Source organism: Malaclemys terrapin, chromosome 1, assembly GCF_027887155.1.
Source record: "Malaclemys terrapin pileata isolate rMalTer1 chromosome 1, rMalTer1.hap1, whole genome shotgun sequence".
NCBI lineage: Eukaryota > Metazoa > Chordata > Testudines > Emydidae > Malaclemys > Malaclemys terrapin.
Window position 1 is genome coordinate 13,768,526 of NC_071505.1, and position 19,550 is coordinate 13,788,075.

Genomic DNA, 19,550 nt, shown 5'->3' on the forward strand with positions numbered 1-19,550 from the left:
TTTTGGGTCTCGTAAACCTCAGCAGTAAGCTGGTGGATGTGTGTGTCTGTGCCAGTCTTGGAACCTGTTAGTCTAAAGTACTTCCTGCAATAATCATTTGGCTTTTCTGCTAGGGAACTGGTACTGTTTTTCAAAACAAATGTTTTTCCCTCTCTTGGACATTGTGTCCCATTTACAACTAAGAAAATCCTTGTAAACCTCAGAATAACATGTGGATAAATGCCATTCTGGAAAGACAACTCACTAAAATTGGCACGTTGTTAGTTATCCCCTTTTAAAACATTAAAAACAAAAAAAAACCTTTCATATTTGGTGTCTGAAGACTTTTGAGCCAAGGAAGCAGGGAACTGAGTAATAACTGAGTAAATGTTTAGCAATAAGTGTTTAGAATCTGTGGAGAGGCTGAGGTTGTTGACAAGAAAACAGATGCTCCTACGTGATCTGAAATTTAAGCGCATGGCACTATTCTAATTCAATTGCCGGCGTGTCACAAGTGTGTGAGCATTTTGGTGTAATCAAATTTAAAAAAAAAAAAACCTGTTAACACCAATAAATGTCTCCTGTTGCGCAGAAAAGACATACACTTCATTGTAAAAAGTGTCTAATTAGGAAAGCACAACATTAGTAATCATTTTCATTAATATTAAGTGGTCAGCTACCTCAAAATCAGTTACATTTTTAAAAAATATGTAAATCAGTGTTCCAAGTGCATAATTATGGCTGCAGAACTACATGAGCTCTTGCACCGATTATCTGAATTGCTGTAGTAACTAGAGGCCTTTGTTGGGCCTCATTGTTCATGCTAGACATGATATAAGCTCTTAAGCAACAAAGACATGGTCTCTGCCCCCAAAGAGTTTACAATCCCATGTGAAGACGCAACTGGAAAAGATGTGAAGGAGTGAAACAAACAAGTGTACAGTAAGCAATGTTCATTGTTCACCACCATCCTAGGTGTGGTCAGCTGCCAGTGTTTTATTGTGGCAGAGGTGCGTTCTGAGAGAGGATTTGAAGAAGAATAAAGTTAGTGGTTTTTACAGACCTTGGTATCCTTAGAACTAGAATGTCCAATTGAAAAACACAGAGACAAATATATTTGCAAGCAACTGTCTTTGAGTAGGTCAACAGAAAGTAAAGAACATTCAAATGTAAAGCTCCCACAATGGACGTTGTTATGTCACGGCTTTATGTGTATGTGAATCACTTCTCTCTGCAAGGTAGAATAAGGCAGTCAGTAATTAAAGACATGTGTTAAGTGCTCCACAGCGATTGGATACATTTACATACATACATACAGTCACAGTTATAATGGTAATCCGCTATCTACACACACTAAACATCAAGGAGCAGAACTTTGAACCTTCAGCTTCTAAAGCACAGGGCTCTGCAACCTGAACTCTAAGCTTTTCCTTTAGCTATAGCTGTATGATATATAGACTAGGATTTAAAAAAAAAAACAAAAAAAACCTAAGGGTGTTAAACACCCAAATCTCTAGGCTCCTTTGAAAATCCATTTTAGAGGACTAGACCATTAAACAGAAGGAGTTGGTACCCTGTCTAGGTTGATACATATGGTCAGTTGTGTGTATATATACACCTCTACCCCGATATAACACGAATTCGGATATAACGTGGTAGAGCAGCGCTCCGGGGAGAGGGCTGCGCACTCCAGCAGATCAAAGCAAGTTCGCTATAACGCGGTTTCACCTATAACTCGGTATGATTTTTTGGCACCCGAGGACAGCGTTATATAGGGATAGAGGTGTAGTTGTTTCTGCTATTGGCTGAGCTAGCAAAGCTATGTTATAAACTTACTAAGTAGAAGCCTATGTCTGTTGGAACTGAAAGGCATATATTTTATTCCCCGTGCTGCATATATGTGGGTAACGATGTGAATTAGGTGTTTGTGTATAGTATGTGTGCATCCATAAATCATTACAAGTTGTTCTAAGAGAGAATGTGCGGGCACAGTTAACTGGAAGAGTTAAGATCGACAGGTTTCTCTGATTTTATTCATTGATTTGAACATAGCTTTTTTTTTTTTTAAGTTTGATGCAGGAAATGCACAAAGGTTGCAGGAATATTGTTACTTGACTGCACAATTTAGGAAACAGTCACTCTCCAAAAATATTACATTAAGATAAAGTTACCCTGTAGTTTGACTTGACAAAAGTACAAGGCATTCAGAGTTCAATCTGAAATCATGGCCTTAAATCAATCGGTTTTGACTAGACACATAAGCAGGGCTGGCTAAGCAGCTGAGGGCCTGGGGCAATTAAACATCCAGTAACTGCATGGGTGACTGTAATTTGGTAGGGGCAGACATTTACAGGTTTGTCTTGGGCAGTAGAACTCCTAGAGCCAATTTATGACGCTGTAAATCCCCATAATAAAGGATCGTATTTGCTCCAATATGTACAGCAAGTTGAATAGTTAAAGTCCAATTGACAGAGATTATTGGGATTTTCCTTTTCTCTTCAGCTGCTCCTATAATAATAATGTATATCCAAGCCTGGCATTGCATATGCTAAATTTGGATTCAGTGATGAAACAAGAGAACATCTATTACAGCAACTGGTTACAGTGGTTTGCGTGAGATTACATAGCCAGAGATTTAGCAAATAGATCAGGTGTTGGCAGAGCCCAGCTTCTTGCACTGAAGAAATGAATTATTTGTGAATAATTACATTTTTGAACTTTGAACTATTTGCGGGCCCTGTAAAAGGGATTCCCTCATCTATTGTCTTTCTAAAGCACTCACATGGCTGCAAATATGTTCTGCAAACCATGAAGGCATCAGAGAAAAATATCTTTGCATTTATTGTTCATTGCTAATTACTTGCTTATTATTAGACATTTGCAAGGAAAACATAATATTGTAATCAACTGGCTCACTCAGAGCATTGCACGCCTGGAATTAAAATTGCGATCAAAATAGTTAATATCATAGTTTGTGTAAAGTATCAGAGGGGTAGCCGTGTTAGTCTGAATCTGTAAAAAGCAGCAGAGGGTCCTGTGACACCTTTAAGACTAACAGAAGTATTGTGAGCATAAGCTTTCATGGGTAAGAACCTCACTTCTTCAGATGCAAGAAGTGAGGTTCTTACCCACGAAAGCTTATGCTCACAATACTTCTGTTAGTCTTAAAGGTGCCACAGGACCCTCTATAGTTTGTGTATGTGCCATTGACTACTGGATGGAGTCAGAACCGCTCAGCTGTTTGTCATAAGCCATAATCTGTTAACAGAATGAGTAAGGGTCAATGATTCGGGGGCTGAAGGGATGAGAGTTCTCTCCCTACTGTGTTGCTGTGAAGTTCCAACTGCCCTTGATATGCAGAAGATGGTGACAACATAAGAAGGGCCATACTGGGTCAGACCATTGGTCCATCTAGCCCAGTATCCTGTCTTCCGACAGTGGCCAATGCCAGGTGCCCCAGAAGGAATGAACAGAACAGGTGATCATCAAGTGATCCATCCCCTATCGCCCATTCCAGCTTCTGGCAAGCTTGCAATTCTATGTAAATACCAGTTTGTTATACAAGCACCAGGGCAGCATGAATGGGGTTGCAAAGCAGAGAGGGGCATTATACGTCTTGTATTACTCGTGTACAATATGATTGCATTCACTGGATTGAAAGCCCTGCAGTGCGCTGTTGTGTTAACGAGCTGTGGTGTCAAATCTTTTCAGCAGTCGCTTTTATGGATACATATGGAACTTAATTTAATTAGAATAATGAAACATAGTGGTTTATAGGAGTTCTGCTAAGGAGAGCACAGGGTGTTACACCAAGAGATGGTGATGATTTGCAAAGAAGCATTCTTCTCTCTGAGTCAGTTTTATACAACTGCTCCAGGGAAGTGCTTATGGGACAATAAGCTACTGGAGGGGCCATCTTTTCCATGACACATTGTCCTGATCAAGTGTGGTTATTAAAAACCCAAAGGCACTTTTTTATTTTATTGGGCACGTGGCGGTGTCCTTTGGTGTCCTGGCCAAAATCCAATTTGGGTAATTACATTCTGCATCTATAAACTCCCGCACCCCTCACAGTTTCAATTGGATATGATATTGTTCTTTACTTTCTGGCCTAAACTGCTGTGTGGTGTTATGCCGCTGTTGCATGTCACCCGAGGATGAAGACGTTCCTGCATATGGCAAGTTTGTAAAGCACCTTGTAATCCTTCCAGGTAAAAGGGCTTCTAAACCTACAATAATACTGTAATTTATATGTTCAGCACATCAGCTTTAACACTATAAGGATTTGAGGGCAGGGATTGGGTGCGTGCCCAGAACCCAACCCAATTGGTCCCCAATCCCAGTTGGGGCCTACGGGCACTAAATATTTACTACTATGAAACTAAAGTGCCTCTGTATTAAGATGGATTTAATAGTTCGTTCACCTGCAGCCTATTTTTTCCTTATACATTTCCGAGCCTTTCTACGTCAATAGGGCATTAATACTGTTAAGCGGCAGGGGGGCCTTAATCATTTGTTTACAGTTAAGCCCATGTTTTGTAGCACTGGATCATAGAAGGAAAGGCAAATCTGGACAAAACATTAAAATAATTGGAGTCGGGTGAGGCTTGGGATGGGGAGAGGAGCTAACCAAAATAATACTGTCAGAAAGGTTCACATCAGGCCAAGAAACGGGCCTGAATCGAAACTATTTTGGTCACTACCACTGACTGTTGAACAATTGGCTTGTTGTGAATGGAAATGAGTCTGGCCTGGAATCTTAAGATCCAGACCCAAACACTGTGGTTCCAGGGCCCATCTCTAATTAGTAATAAATTCACTCCCAGTAGATTTGCTGGGATTAAAAACAAGAATGGGGTGCTGCTAGTAAATGTAAGTAATAGCAAAACAATCTATCACTCCTCAAAGAGTGGCCCTGTCAGCTTCCTGAAATGATGGAACAATAGGTAGATTATTAGAAGGAAAATTGGCACAAATTGAGAGAAAGGATGCCCTGGCAGCAACCATAAGCAGTCAGCCACTCACTGGCTTAATCTCTGCCCTCAGGCTGCTCTCCACAATATAGATGACACCTTGTCAGTGATTAGGATAACGTGCTGGGTCACCCGTGAGTCCAGTGGACTAAATTGGCCATAGAGGGAGGCTTACTGCAGCGCAGAGGCAGCTGGTCGCATAACCTACATTTTCTTTTCGATATATCATCATCTGGGTACTGACCGTAATTGTCATGGGATTCTGCTCTCATTAGTGTCCCCTAGACACTGCTCCCTTTTGTGCTCACACTTTCAAGAAATAGTAGAGGCCTTAAGCTTTCCAGTGTACTGGTTTGTTTCCTCTTGGAAATAAAGTTTCGTGTGTGGTTTCTCTTTTTTTCCTTGTTATTTCCTGAGTAAGGGGATGAGATGGGAGAGAGCCACTTCCACTGAGTTCCGGTGTATCAGCAAAGCCAAGTGACAAAACGGCTCCTTCTCATTGATGACTAACAAGTCTCAGCCTAATACAAAATATTTTCTAGGCAAGAGAAAGTTAAGGGCATAGGGGGTTTTCCTCCTTTAGTTGGGGTTTCCTTTTTTAGTTTTTTGGGGGGTTGCTTGGAGATTATGCCATTCATCTCATCATCTTCACCATATCCTACTCAAAAGGACATTACGTATTTCCCCAAACAGACAATGTGATAGCTGAATCTTAATGCAGGTGTTTGTAGGATTGTGATTCTCAGCGTATGCTCGGAGTAAACTGTAGGAATTGGATTAATGAAAAACAGTTCTTCCCCTTCCTATTTTTTTCCAGTTGATTTATCTTTATGAATGGTCCTAATGCGTTAGCCGCCTACAGTGATGGGCACAATTGTAAAACCCTAAAATAGATTGTGGGCCCAAGGGATGTGTTAGCCTCAATTCTCATTGAACTTTCTCATTGAAGAGTAGCCCATGTATGCCCACAGAAACGCATTCTATTTATGTGGCTATAATTTGCCTACCCCCTTTTTCTGTTGGTGTCAATATACTTTTACGCCCAACACCACTGTTGCAAATAGGAAAATATTATAAACCCATTGAACAGTTGCTCAAGTTTACGTGGACAAGGACAAATTTTGTTCTTCCTTCATCCACCTGCTGTCACTGGGCTTGCACAGGTGTTGAAAAGGGTAGAAATTGTCACAGAAAGGTTTGAGTCACTTGCCCAAGATAATGCAGTGAGTCAGTGGCAAACCAAGAATAAAAACCCAAGAGTTTTAAATTCCATCATTCAGTTATTCATTTAGGTCCTGCTTCAGCAAAGCACTTCAGCAAGGGCTGAAATTTAAACACAAAATCAGTAAAGCATTTAAGAACATGCTTAATTTAATCCCCCTTAAATTCCATTAAAGTTAAGCAAGTGCTTAGCTGCTTTGTTGAATTGGGATGGATTTAATCATATACTAAGGGCTTTGCTGAATCAGGCCCATAATGATGACAGGGATTCATTGGAATGAACACTGATTTTGTTTATTTGTGTTGATGTGTTTTCTAAAGGTCAGTTTCACTTGTTTCATTAGTTAGAAACAGAGTGGTGCCATCACATTGCCATTGTTTTTTCCTCCTACCCAGAACAAGTCTACCAATATGTACACTTGTTATCCCACATCAAGTGCAATTTGTGGCATAATTTTGACCCTATCCCTGTGTATGTATATGTTGAATGTACAGACTGGAGGAGTAAAGGAGTAGAGAATAGAACTTTTAATAATGAATTATGTTTGTTAATGTTTCTAAAATATTGCACATTAACATAAATAAGGAAGAAATCAAAGTGCAAGTAATCTTGGCTTGCTTCCTAACCAAATATATGAACCAGTATAAAAGCAAAGGGCACATTGCAGAATTTAGCTAGTCAGTGTTTCTAAAATGGTATGAAATACATAAGGGGGAGGTTTTCAAAGGCTCAAATGGCAATTAAGTGCCTGAATCTAAATGATGGGGAGTTTGGTGTCTAATAGCCATTAATGTCTTCAAAAATCTCCTCTGAATAGATCAGATGTTTTTGGGGGGGTTTTTTTGTTTGTTTGTTTTTTTACTTTCAAAGGAAAGGCACTATGTAAGTGTGAAATATGGTTCTTCAGTTCTCAGGGCCAGAAGGGATCATTATGATCATTAGGTTTGACCCGCTGCATAATATTGGCCATAGAATTTCATTGAGCGATCCCGACATCTAACGCTGCTGATAAGTGAAGTATTGAAGCCCCAAACTTACAAGCTGCTGTGCATGGGTGAACCTCTGCGTCACTGTGACATGTGACGCCGTCACATGGAATCCCAGGGGTGTCAGTGAGCCTCTGCATGGGTGGGGAAGGCTGCTTGCATGGAGTAACTTGCAGGATTAGGGCCTTTGTTTTTCTGTTGCATTATTTCTCTCTCGTTCATTATGCTGAAATGGATGGGTGATGGTAATGATCCCACAAATATCTGAAGAGCCACATTAGAGTTCTTGTGATCAGTGAAAGAGCTTTGAAACTAAGAAGGGGTGTAAGACGGGCAAGAATATTTGTACATTAAAGACAATAGAAAGGGATGAGCAAAATCCTTTTGTCCCTTATTTAGGCCAAAATCCTACTAGAATCCATAGGAATTTTGCCTGAGAAGAGACTTGCAGGTTTTGCTCCTGTAGTAATTCAGGAAAGAGATGAGTCATTGAAGGTTAATAAGTGAGTGAGATTTATTCTATTGCCCATTAAGCCACGTTAAAGACACTTGACAAAACTGATGATGGAACTTTTCATCATCAGTTTTGAAATGTGCTTTTCATGTAACTTTTTCTCCTCCCTTCAATATCTAGGAAAAGTTCAAAAGTTAATATGGGCATATTAATGTGTCCAGGTGCACTATGCTTCAGAGGAACCAAAAACTGAATAATTTGTCTTAGCCCTAAGGCAGAGAAATTATGCAGAGCTTTAAAAAAATAAATAAACAAAGGTAAAATATATGACTTGGTCTTTGTGCATTCTCCAGCCCTTGAGTGGTATGGGTGTTCTCTTCTGGGCAGGTATCAGCTAGAGAACCTATGATCCAAAGCCAAGATTTTCAAAAGTGACGGGGAATTCTGGGTGCCTCAATTTTTAGCTGATCAACTTTTGACATGCCTTAAAGAGGCCTGAGTTTCAGAGGATGGGTGCTCAGCACTTTCTGAAAACCAGGCCGCTTTAAGGTGTGTCCAATTGGTCACCCAAAATCACTACTAGTTACTATAGGAAATCTTGGTCCAAGAAAAGAGTTTTGAAATGATTATTGTTAATTACCCGTGGTGACTTGAGTTTTATGCATTTTACCTTTATTCGGTATATAAAATAATTTGTTTTCCTAACATTCAGGAAAAGTTGTACTCTGTGATATGCAATTTTCCTACTCCAAGAAGTTCAAAATTATCAGCGAGAATAAAATATTTTTTTTTTCAAAATGCATAGTTGTTTCAAATGTAAATGCACATCTGGAAATTAGATAGGGTAGGGAATTTATGGGGTGTGAACGATTTGAAACATGTAATGTTATTTACATGGCGCTAAACTTTTTGAAGCAGTATTTTCATTTTCTGAACAAAGCAGGCAATTCTGTAGCCGTCTTCCCCTTCTGAATTGTGCTCTTTGTTCCAGGGTGCCCCCATTCCCTTTTTAAAAGTGTAGGCAACTAATCGGCAGCAACCAGCCGCATAGCTGGAGTGTTTTCCATTCTAGGCAATATTATCCTAATTTGATGCACACATGGATGCTTCACACAATCTGCAAATTCATCGCTGGCATCTTGCATTAGTCATCTGACAGATTGCCGAGCATTTCATATTCCTTTCATGTGACTTATTACAAAACACACGCGCATACACACACACACACACACACACACACACAAATCAGGCACAGCCTTATTTCTGCCAGTAGCTGGTTTGGTGCTGTTTACAGCAGCCGTATATAGAAATCTCCACTTATTCATAATTATCCTTCACTTTAAGATGCAAAAGTACTGGCTCGTGGCTTGTATTTTCCAGCTCTTTTCTGATATAACCGTATTAAGCAGCAGCCTGCAGTGAAAACCAGTCTCAATGAAAAATGTAATGCCGTTTTTGCATTGCTTTTGTTCGTAACATTTATACTGTTAATTAAGCACAGTTTTTTCCCCATTGTGCCCTGTTGACATCTTTTTCTGCATCTATTATACATCAAAAATGCTCAGTCTCCTAACTATGCTTATTATTTTTATCTCTTTGTTCCACTTTTTAGTAACGGCACAGCTAACAAGATGAATGGAGCTTTGGATCACTCAGACCAACCAGACCCAGATGCCATTAAGATGTTTGTTGGACAAATCCCACGTTCATGGTCGGAAAAAGAGCTAAAAGAACTTTTTGAGCCTTACGGAGCTGTCTACCAGATTAATGTTCTCCGAGACAGGAGTCAGAACCCACCCCAAAGCAAAGGTACAGTAGTAGGATTGTGTTTGTTTACTTTCTGTTTCAAAACTCTCGTACATGCCTTCAGGATTTCCTAAGGGATGTCTGTTTTTGAAGCATACTGTATTGAGCCAGCCAGAGACCTAAGAGACGAGAATTTCTGAATACCTATAGATTACTGGCTACCTCCTCTTCGTAAATTGCAGTTTAAATATCTGTTATCTTGAAGAGACCATTCCGGCTGCGCAAAAAATAACAAAAGAGTGCAGCCCTAGTGTAAATTATTATTGCCGAAAGAAATGGAAACCTGAGCGGTCAGTTTCCTTGGATTAGCTCGTGAAAAATATAATGTTCCACTTCCTTTCACTTATTATTCCCACCTGTGGTGCTGAGAGAGTTTGAGGGCTTTAGGAGGAGAGAGCGCAGTGCTGGGCTCTTACTACATCACCTCTCTGGAGGCAATAAAAGAAGTCCTGCCTCATTTCCAGATTTCCAATTTCTCTCCTGCGGTCACATTAGGGACTGACTCAGTTGTGGTTACTTATCCAAAAGATAGCTTGCCTTTGTCTTCATTTTTGATGTACATGTAATATATTTATCCTTACCTCTATATTTCTCTGAATATGTATATAGGTATCTATAGATAGATATGTATATGCATGCATATGTGTTTATATATAAAACATAAAATGTCAATATTTTGTGTATCCATCTGTGTGTCACAGAATACTTTTCCTCAGATAAAATCCCCTTAATTTTATGTTTAATATTTTTGGCATTTTCTGATCTTCTCCAGAACGTGTGTGCTAAATTTTTAGCAGTGTTACAAATAATGAGTGTTAGCCTTCAGGCATTGGATCCCTCCAGATGTGCACCCATGCCTGTTCCTGGCAATACTTGATATTTTTCATCCTTCGTTTCTTCTGACCACACCTTTAAAACGCACATTCTGGGGAGAACCTCAGAAAGGGATTTTGTAGGCCAGCAGTTGATTAACGGACCAAGACTGTAAAGATTCCCATTCAGCTGGAGGTGATCACTATCCTCTGAGTCAGGATCCAAAATTTTGGATGTTCCCATGTCTCGTAGCAAGCTCACCTATCTGTGCTGGGTCAGAATGTTCTCTTCTCTCCTGCAGCTATGGTACTGATAGGTGTAACAGGGTCTGCTCTCTTTGACCTTTTTCCTTGCTGCTCCCCATCCCTGATAACTCATCAGGACAACTTAATCTGTCCTTGTATATTTTCTAGAGTACCACTGGTGCTTTTGCGGATACCCTACATAGATTACATCTGCTCACCAGGCATCAGGTAGGCATATAGGAAGAGTTCGTAGCATACAATTTATGCGACTAATAAATTTCAAGTTCTAGCATTGAAACTGCAGCTTTGATTGGTGCCCATAAAACTGAAGGCATTTTCTTCTTGCAGCATTGGTGCCGTTCTCACACCCTTGGTTTTACATATTCTCTAAGCAAACGGAAGATGAAGTATCTTAGTGCACAGACCCCTACTATGGTAGCAGAGTTTTCTCACTATGTATCTTTTTCTCTCACGCTGGATAGAAGACAGTATTAAGAGGTCAGGCAACTGGATTTACTGCAGCCCATTCTGCTATGGATGAGCAAACTCCTGCTTAGTCTAAATCACCAAAATGCTGGACTTTGAGGCTGGCTTTATTGAAAGAGCTGATTCCTGACTCTCAGAAAAGCTTCCCCACTAAGCAGCAAATGAAGTGAGGATGGCATTGTAGTGAGCCTGAGGAAGCCCATTTCTCTGACATTCCCATTGTTCAATACAGGTCTGTCAGGCAAGTTGAAGGTATGAAAAGGCTTCATAGACTAATTGTCAAGAGTTTATTAGTCCCTCCCAACCAATTGCTTCTCTAGAAGCTGGTCTTTCTTTTGGCTGTTCTCAGCCAGGGGAGCAGGAGAATTATGTGCCACTACATTTTTTTTAAAATATTGAGTGAGTTTAGTCCCAGAAAAAGCCAGACAAACCTGCAGACTTAAATTCTGGTGATACAGCAGCAAGCTGCCCCACCAGTGAGCTCTTCCTGTAGAAACTCTGGCATATGGAAATATGGCCCCAAGCCCATTCAATCCTTGCTCTGCTGGGACTGCCAGCGAGGGTGCTGTAGACACCTCTTCAGCTTCTGGTTGGGCACCTCTCCTCTAGGAACAAGACCTCGATTTTCTTAACCCAGTTATACAACAGTTTCTGTTTGCCCGAGTGAAGATTAGAAAAATATGCGTTATAACCAGAAAAAAATCTCTTTTTACTGAAGACTGTTTCTAATATTGTCGGTGTCAACAACACACGACAAACACTTTGCCCCATTTTAGAAGCAGGGACAGAGTTTATTGTTTATTCTGAGAGGTTTCTGAGGGGTACACGAAATCAGTGCCTACTCAACCACTCAAACCAATTCTTATTTGAGATAGATGGGTTGAAATAAGGGTTGCTGGCTACCCAGAATTTCTTGGGATTCCCTAGAGTTTTATGGGATAACATGTTTTGTAAGTTTAGCTTGGGATGGCAATAGAACAACTCCCTGTTTTGCATTGCAAGGTCATGGTTTTGTGTCATATACAGCAGCATCATGACATGGCAAGATCAAGAGATTCCTTCTTTACATTCTTCAGCATGCGAATTGCAAAAGTGCAAATGCTCATTGGCATTAGTACCTGTTTTTAAGCATTCTGAATCTAAATGTTGAATAGTGTTTGGTTTTAGAAAGCCTTCACTCCTGCTAGACTAGGGCCCTGTATTTCTGTTAGCTTGGCCAAAGAGATTTCTCTGGCTTGGGCATAGGATCTCTCTGATAAGCTGTTTGTCAGGCTGCAATCTGAGCCTTTTACAACTCTGTCAAAAATAATCAAACGCTGATTCTTTCTCCTCTGCTGTCATTAAGATGGCCTTCTGTACCCTCTAACCATGAATGTCCTAGTTCACTCATCTCCTAGCTTTTTGTTCTGCTTGCAAATTCTACATAGCTGAAGTTGGAGGAGACAGGTAGAAAGACAGCACTTTACGCACTTTAGAGAAGTACCTATTTCTCTTTTAGAGTACATGTTGCGCTCTCATTACATGAGATGTAGAAGCTACATCTTAACCACTTGTGGCCATTAAAGATCCCATGGGACTTTTTAAAAGAGCAAGGGTTGTCTACATTCCACTAACCTAAATTTCTCTCATATCTTCAGTTGGATTTAAATTATGTTCAGCCCTACTCTCTGTCCTCAACCTCTTGTGAAGCATTGTTAATCAGCTGATGTCTTCTGTCCCAGGGGTAGCTCCGCTGTAGTGCTTGGAATCATGATGTTCCTTCTTTAGGTGCCAATCTGATGGAGCATTTGAAGGGTTTGCACCTCTCCATATTATTCTGGGGGCTTGAAGAGTTCATAACATTTGACTACATGACCCTTTTTTTCCTCCTGTAGCTTATACTCACCCATGTGTTGCTTTCCACCACAAGAGAAATTCAGAGAGTAAAAATATAAAATGTTCTATGGAGAGTTAATAAGATTGAGTTAAACTTTTGAACTTATCATATGCAAGTGGGTTCAAAATGTGGGCAGAACAAACGTATCTGTTCCCTGATGAAGTATTTGCACTTCATGTACTTTATATTTGATGGAAAGATGCCCTACTTCTTATCATTTTTATTAATGAGCATTTTTATAACACTACAAATGGACACAACCCTTTACAGATCAAAGTAAGATGCGGTGAAGATTTCCCTTCTTCCTCTCCTTTTCAAAATTTCCTTTATGCCATTACCTTGCTGCTCAAGAATAGAGACAAGCTGGACAGAACTACATTTTTCCTCTGGAATATGATGGGTGGGGGGACAGGGGCTCAGAATTTACTTAGAACTCTCTAGGTTATATCCACCTTTACTGAGGAGAGGAATATTCTGGAAAGCAGAGAGGCTGCCTCGTAGTGAGTAAGGTGCTCTAGTAAAAGGCTGGTGCTATGTATTATCCTACTTCACATGGTAGTTTGAGTCTACTGGCAGGCAGTGGGTTTTGATAACACAAGAGTGCAGGTGTGGGGAGATGGATGAGTAAAGCATGCCGTGTACAAAAACTATTTGTCATTCTTTGTTATCTAAGAGCTAAATTATTGCCAATCTGATGCAGATGCATGAGTCTGAGCGGGATAGAAAACAAAGGGGCCATCCCTTCTCCCTCCTTCCCCAGTGCACCCATTAGCCATCAATCTGCGCTCTGGCAGAGCAAAAGAGGAGCCCAGGCCGCATGGCCCAAAGGGGGCATGCACAAGGGGGTGCCCAGATATGTCACACTGCTCCTCCCATAAATACACCTCTACTGTGTGCTGCTCAGACACGGAGAAGCTCAGCAAGCAGTCTACGGCTAACAGGTGTCATTGGCTGCCAGTGAGAATGCTCCACTCCAGTGCCCCCGAAGGTGGTGTGATTGCACCTGGCTTCTGCAACATGCAGACTCCTGAGGAACTGTGTAGTGGTGAACCTGATCCCCTCTCCAGCACTGTAGCGTCTTGATTTGGCCATAAGTATCCTGTTCCCTATCCGTAACTCCCCTGTAGTCTAATACCACATGCTCGGTCTATGGAATAGCTTTTAGCTATCAGCTCTAATGTGTTCTGCTAATGCTAGATAGAGCTATCCGTAGTACCCTTGAGCTAATAAATGCCACAGATTGTAAGTTCTACAAACTTAAATGATGCCATGTGTGTGCGTGTGTGCAAGCTTTGTAGACCTCATTGAGAGTTAAATAAACTCCAGGCTTCAGACTTCGTTTATAGTACTGTAACTTATTCTATGTAGCATTGTATAAGAAATTGTAGTGATCACCATTTAAAAGTTAACTTTTTATACCTATAGGAAACAACTATTCTACACAGTGTGGTAATGGTGTTTTTTAAAGGCAAACACTTCTATTTCATAATATATTAAATGCCAATTTATAATGCTATAAAAAGATATCTTGTTTTTAGGCACAAGTAGAAGGGGGCAGAGTTAAGGTTGCATTTTCAACTGCGACACTGGCATTTCTGACTCTTGGATGCTCAGTTTCTAAAACTTAAAGAGCATTCACTCCAGACTTATGCATGGGATATACACGACAGTATAAAATATAGTATAGATGTGAGCTGATTTCAAAAAAGGTAATTCTTATTTGACAAATCTGCTGGAGTTTTCAAAGAGGTTTCTCAGAAAGTGGACAGGTGTGAAATTGTGTATATAATCTACTTAGATTTCCCAGGGGCAGTTCACACAGTGTCAAACAGGAGACTAATACACAAAGTTGCTAGCAAAGCAGAGAAGGGGCCGTTTTCAAATGGAGAAAGCAACCGGTTATGTGATCGAGGGCAGATTTGAACAGGGAAAGGTTATGGGTCAGGGAGAAAGGGGATGAAGATTGGAGAACCACAGGGATTGGTATTGGAGATCAATATTTTTTTCACTCTGTATGTAAATGACTTTGAAGAAAGTACCACTAACATTATCCAAGTTCTTGGATAATACAAAATGGATTGGATGGGGGAAGAACCAGCAAATAACGTGGAGAAAGGGAGCAGATATGAAGAAGTCTGGCTGGATAAAATGACCCAAGAATAACAAGAATAAATTTGAGATTTGAGTCATAATATATGTTAAACTAATACATTCTGATTAAAGAGCAGGAGAAGGATTTTAAGGAGTCATAAAAGCTAGAACCATGAAAGGACTAGCATGATGCATTGTATGACTCTGGTCAAAGAGGCACTGAGCAAGCAAAGCAAAGAACACAATTTAAAAGGAAATACTGTAACACTTAAAAAGGGATTTTTTTAAAAAAGATCATGTTTTAACTACTGTTCCTAATATTTAGAACCATTCTATAGAAAATCATGAAGGGCAGTAGTCCAAAGGAGAGTAGCATGAATCATAACATGTCTGGAAGGGTTAAGATATGGTGCAAGGTCTACAAGGGTTAACTTGAAAGGGGCTTGGAGGGTTGACTAACAAGAAGGTGGAGAAGAGAAAAATTCAGGACTGTACTTGGCTTTTGGGACATTAAAAGTTATAGGGGAATCTGATGAAAGTTTTGCAATGTGCTGAAGTGCATTGCACTTGAGGGTAGAAATAGATTCGCTCTTTCCATTAATATTAAACCCTGGGATGATACAGCATAGACTTAGGGATTTTTAAAAGCAGGTTGGACAAACACCTGTCAAGAATGGTCTAGATAATACTTAGTCCTGCCTTGAGTGCAGGGGACTGGACTAGATGACCCCTTGAGGTCCCTTCCAGTCCTATGATTCTATGATTCTAAGACAGAGAAACAGTAGGCAAAAAAAGAGTGTTTAAACCAAACTCTGCCCCTTTCCCTCCATGCAGAGAGGATGTTCTTCCACCAGGGGAATCAGTGAATATTCCTCAAGAAAGTTATTCCTTCCACCAGTATTTCAGAGTGCTGCTTCTGATACACAGAGCAGCACATAACGTGAGCACTGCCACCAGGTACCAGGTAAGGTAAGGTTTCCTCACTCAAGCAGCTAACAGGATAGAATGGCAAGCCCTTTGTGGGCCCAGCTGACACTTGGTGAGCTGCATTCGGCTTGGTGAATGTCTGAGCCTTCTTGTGACCCATGATATTTTTGCATTGGTTGGAGGTGTGGGGGCAGATGAGGCTAATTTCCCATCACATACGTGACTGTGAACTTGTCTGCATGAATCTGCCTAATTGTAAAATCCAGTCATGGTTTATTGCAAAAGAAGGAACCGCATCAGAACCAACCCCCAAAGCCCACTGACAGTCAGAGACAACTTCATTGATGAGCACAGCTCACGAAGATGTTGTAAAATGAGTTATTTAAAATGACCCATAAAGGGGAATGGTGGGCAAAAGAGAACTTTTCCTTTTTTTGCTGCTGCTTGGTGTGTGGAGGAGGCCTGGAAAGATGTTTTCTTCTTGTTTTTAGAAATTAGAAATTTAGCTCTTGTTCTCCTTGTATCTCTGGATGAGTGGAGAAGCAAAACTTTAATAACCTTTTCATTCTGTGTTTGTACAGCTCCTAGCACAATGGAGTCCTGGTCCAGGACTTGGGCTCCTAGGTGCTACCATAACACAAAAGAAGAATACATCTCAAGAGAGGGAAAGAACAGCTTGTTTGCACAAGCTTGTCTACACTATTTTAGTACTGATTTAACTATATTGATTGAAAACTTTCCCGGAATCTCCCAAAATAGGCTATACTGATAAAAGCACCTTTACCTGCATCCACACTAAAGGATTGCACCTGTTTAACTGTATTGGTTTCTAACACAGCATGGTTAAATTGGTAGAAAAACTGTGTGTTGACCAGCCCTTAGAAGAGAAGGGATTTTTAGTCAAGGTAACCAGGTCAGCCACCTCCGGAGCACCTCCTCAAAGCCTGGGGTGGCTCTGCAGAGTAACCTGCTTCAGTTTCCCCGGCCCACAGGACACCTTCAGCACTCCATACCACAGACCAAGATAGTCAAAACAAGATTTCCCTACTGGAGTCCGATGTATTAAGTCCTGCCAACAGCATGGTATAAATGGAATTCAAAACAAAACAAAAAGTCTTCAGCCCATTCTCAGGCTGCCACAATCCATCCTCCCTGTGGGTCTGTCTTCCTGCTCGCCCAGCAGTGACTCCCAGGACTTCTTGCCAGGAGTTTAGCCTTCTCACCCTGGAGAGGACCCAAGAACCTCTCTGCCTTCTTCATAGGCCTCTTCCCCAGGCTTTGCACAGGCCTCTTTTTTATATATATACCCTAGGCCTGATTGAGTTCCATGACCCAATGGTCACATGACCTTCTCCATTTTCATCACTTGGGAAGGTGAGCTGATCTTGTCACAGGTGGGGATGAGGTTCATCTCTCCTTGAAGGGGTCAGCCAACCTGTGACAGTCAGACTGTTTGCAACTTTGATTTTTGTTAACAACTGTTTAATTCTAACCTCTAAGAAACACTTGGGAGAAAGGAAGGTTATGTTAAGGGATCATTGTCCCTGCCTTTTCAATTCAAGGATGAGATAGATCCCAATCTATATCTGAGACCTCCAGTAAGCCCAGGAAAAGTAGGGAAAGTCAGACTTAGCACTCCGAATATTTCTGAGGAGAAAAAAAATCAGAAATTCAGTATTTTATTTATTATAAAGAAAAGAAAATGGGCATAAAGCCTCTTTTAAAAATTCTTTGCAGATTACCTTTCAAATCAATTGCAGGGTAATGGGGGGGAAGAGTTAAAATGTTAAAACGATCGTTTCTCCCAACTGAGATTGCTCTGGGGAGAAAAAAGCATATTGCACTGATATTGATCAAGAAAACTGAGTAGATAAATAGTATCCTCTTTGAAGTTAGAACAGATCTTGTCAAGTAATTAAAAGACCAACATTTATTTGTGGAGTATTTTGTAATATCTTTACAAAATCAAATATGATTAGAAATGTTTTCATAAATGTAAAAGGATAACTCTGTGAACATATATATTTAGTATACGCATTGCCCTGCACTGTTGGAAACACACAGAATAGTTAACATCATCATATAGGGTACAAGACTAGAAATATGAAATTGTATATAAACAAGAATGAAAACAACCAGTCTAGTTTCATTTTCCAAGCTGAATAAAATGCAAAAATATCCATAAAGGCAAGTCGTCAGGGCCTGATGATATTCATCCTAGGATATGTAAGGAAGTGGATGAAACAATCTTGGAACCATTAGCAATTATTTTCGAGAACTCATGGAGCATGGGTGAGGTTCCTGAGGACTGGAGAAGGGAAAACATTGTTCCCATTTTTAAAGATGGGTACTAAGAGGACCCGGGGAATTTTAGACCAGTCAGCCTAACCACCTTACCTGGAACAAATTATTAAACAATCAATTTGTGAGCACCTCAATGATGATAGAGTTATAAGATATAGCCAGCATGGATTTGTCAAGAACCAATCATGCCAAACCAACCTAATTCCCTTCTTTGACAGCATTACTGGCTGAGTAGACAAGTCTACATATCTTGATGTTTAGTAATACTTTTGACAAGGTCCCACGTAACATTCTCATCAGCCAACCAGGGAAATGTGGTCTAGATAAAATTACTATAAGGTGGGTGCACAACTGGTTGAAAGACTGTACTTAAAGAGTAGTAATCAGTGGTTTGCAGTCAAACTGGGAGAGCATATCAAGTACGGTCCCATAGAGGTTAGTCCTGGGTCCACTTCTATTCAATATTTTCATTAATGACTTGGATAATGGAGTGGAGAGTATGCTTATAAAATCTGCAGATGACACCAAGCTGGGAGGGGTTGCAAGCATGTTGGAGAACAGGATTAGAATTCAAAATGACTTGACCGATTGGAGAATTGGTCTGAATGCAACAAGATAAAATTCAATAACGATAAGTGCAAAATACTTCACTTAGGAAGGAAAAAAATCAAATGCACAGCTACAAAATGGGGAATAACTGGCTAGGTGGTAGTACTGCTGAAAAGGATCTGGGGGTTATAGTGGATCACAGATTGCATATGAGTCAACAGTGTGATACACTTACAAATAAAGGCTAATATAATTCTGGGATGTATTAACAAGAGTGTTGTATGCAAGACACAGGAGGTAATTGTCCTGCTCTACTCAGAACCTAATGGAGCCTCAACTGGAGTATTGTCCAGTTCTGGGCACCACACTTTAGGAAAGATGTGGACAAATTGGAGAGAGTCCAGAGGAGAGCAACAAAAATGATTTAAAAAAAAAAGTTTTTAAAAACCTGACCTATGAGAAAAGGTTAAAAAAGGCTGGGCATGTTTAGTCTTGAGAAGAGAAGGCTGAGGCAGATAAGTCTTCAAATATGTTACGGGCTGGTATAAAGAGGATGGAGATCAATTGTTCTCCATGTCCATTGAAGGTAGGACAAGAAGTAATGGTCTTAATCTGCAGCAAGGGAGATTTAGATTAGCTTTTAGGAAGAACTTTGTAACTATAAAGGTAATTATTCTCTGGAATGGGCTTCCAAGGGAGGTTGTAGAATCCCCATTATTGGAGATTTTTAAGAACAAGTTGCACAAGCACCTGTCAGGGATGCTGTAGGTTTACTTGGTCCTCTCTCAGCGCAGGGAGCTGGACTTGGTCACATCTCGAGATCCCTTCCAACCCTACAT

General features: G+C 40.4%; 1 protein-coding gene across 11 annotated transcripts in view; it reads left to right on the forward strand.

Annotated features, from left to right (window-relative positions):
- Positions 1 to 19,550, forward strand: part of CELF2 (CUGBP Elav-like family member 2) — a 438,989-nt gene that overhangs the window by 283,541 nt on the left and 135,898 nt on the right. For all 11 annotated transcript variants that reach the window (XM_054016397.1, XM_054016390.1, XM_054016383.1 and 8 more), the window contains one exon: positions 9,227 to 9,423. In XM_054016397.1, the coding sequence (XP_053872372.1) occupies positions 9,227 to 9,423 (197 nt within the window). The remainder of the gene's footprint in view (positions 1 to 9,226; positions 9,424 to 19,550) is intronic.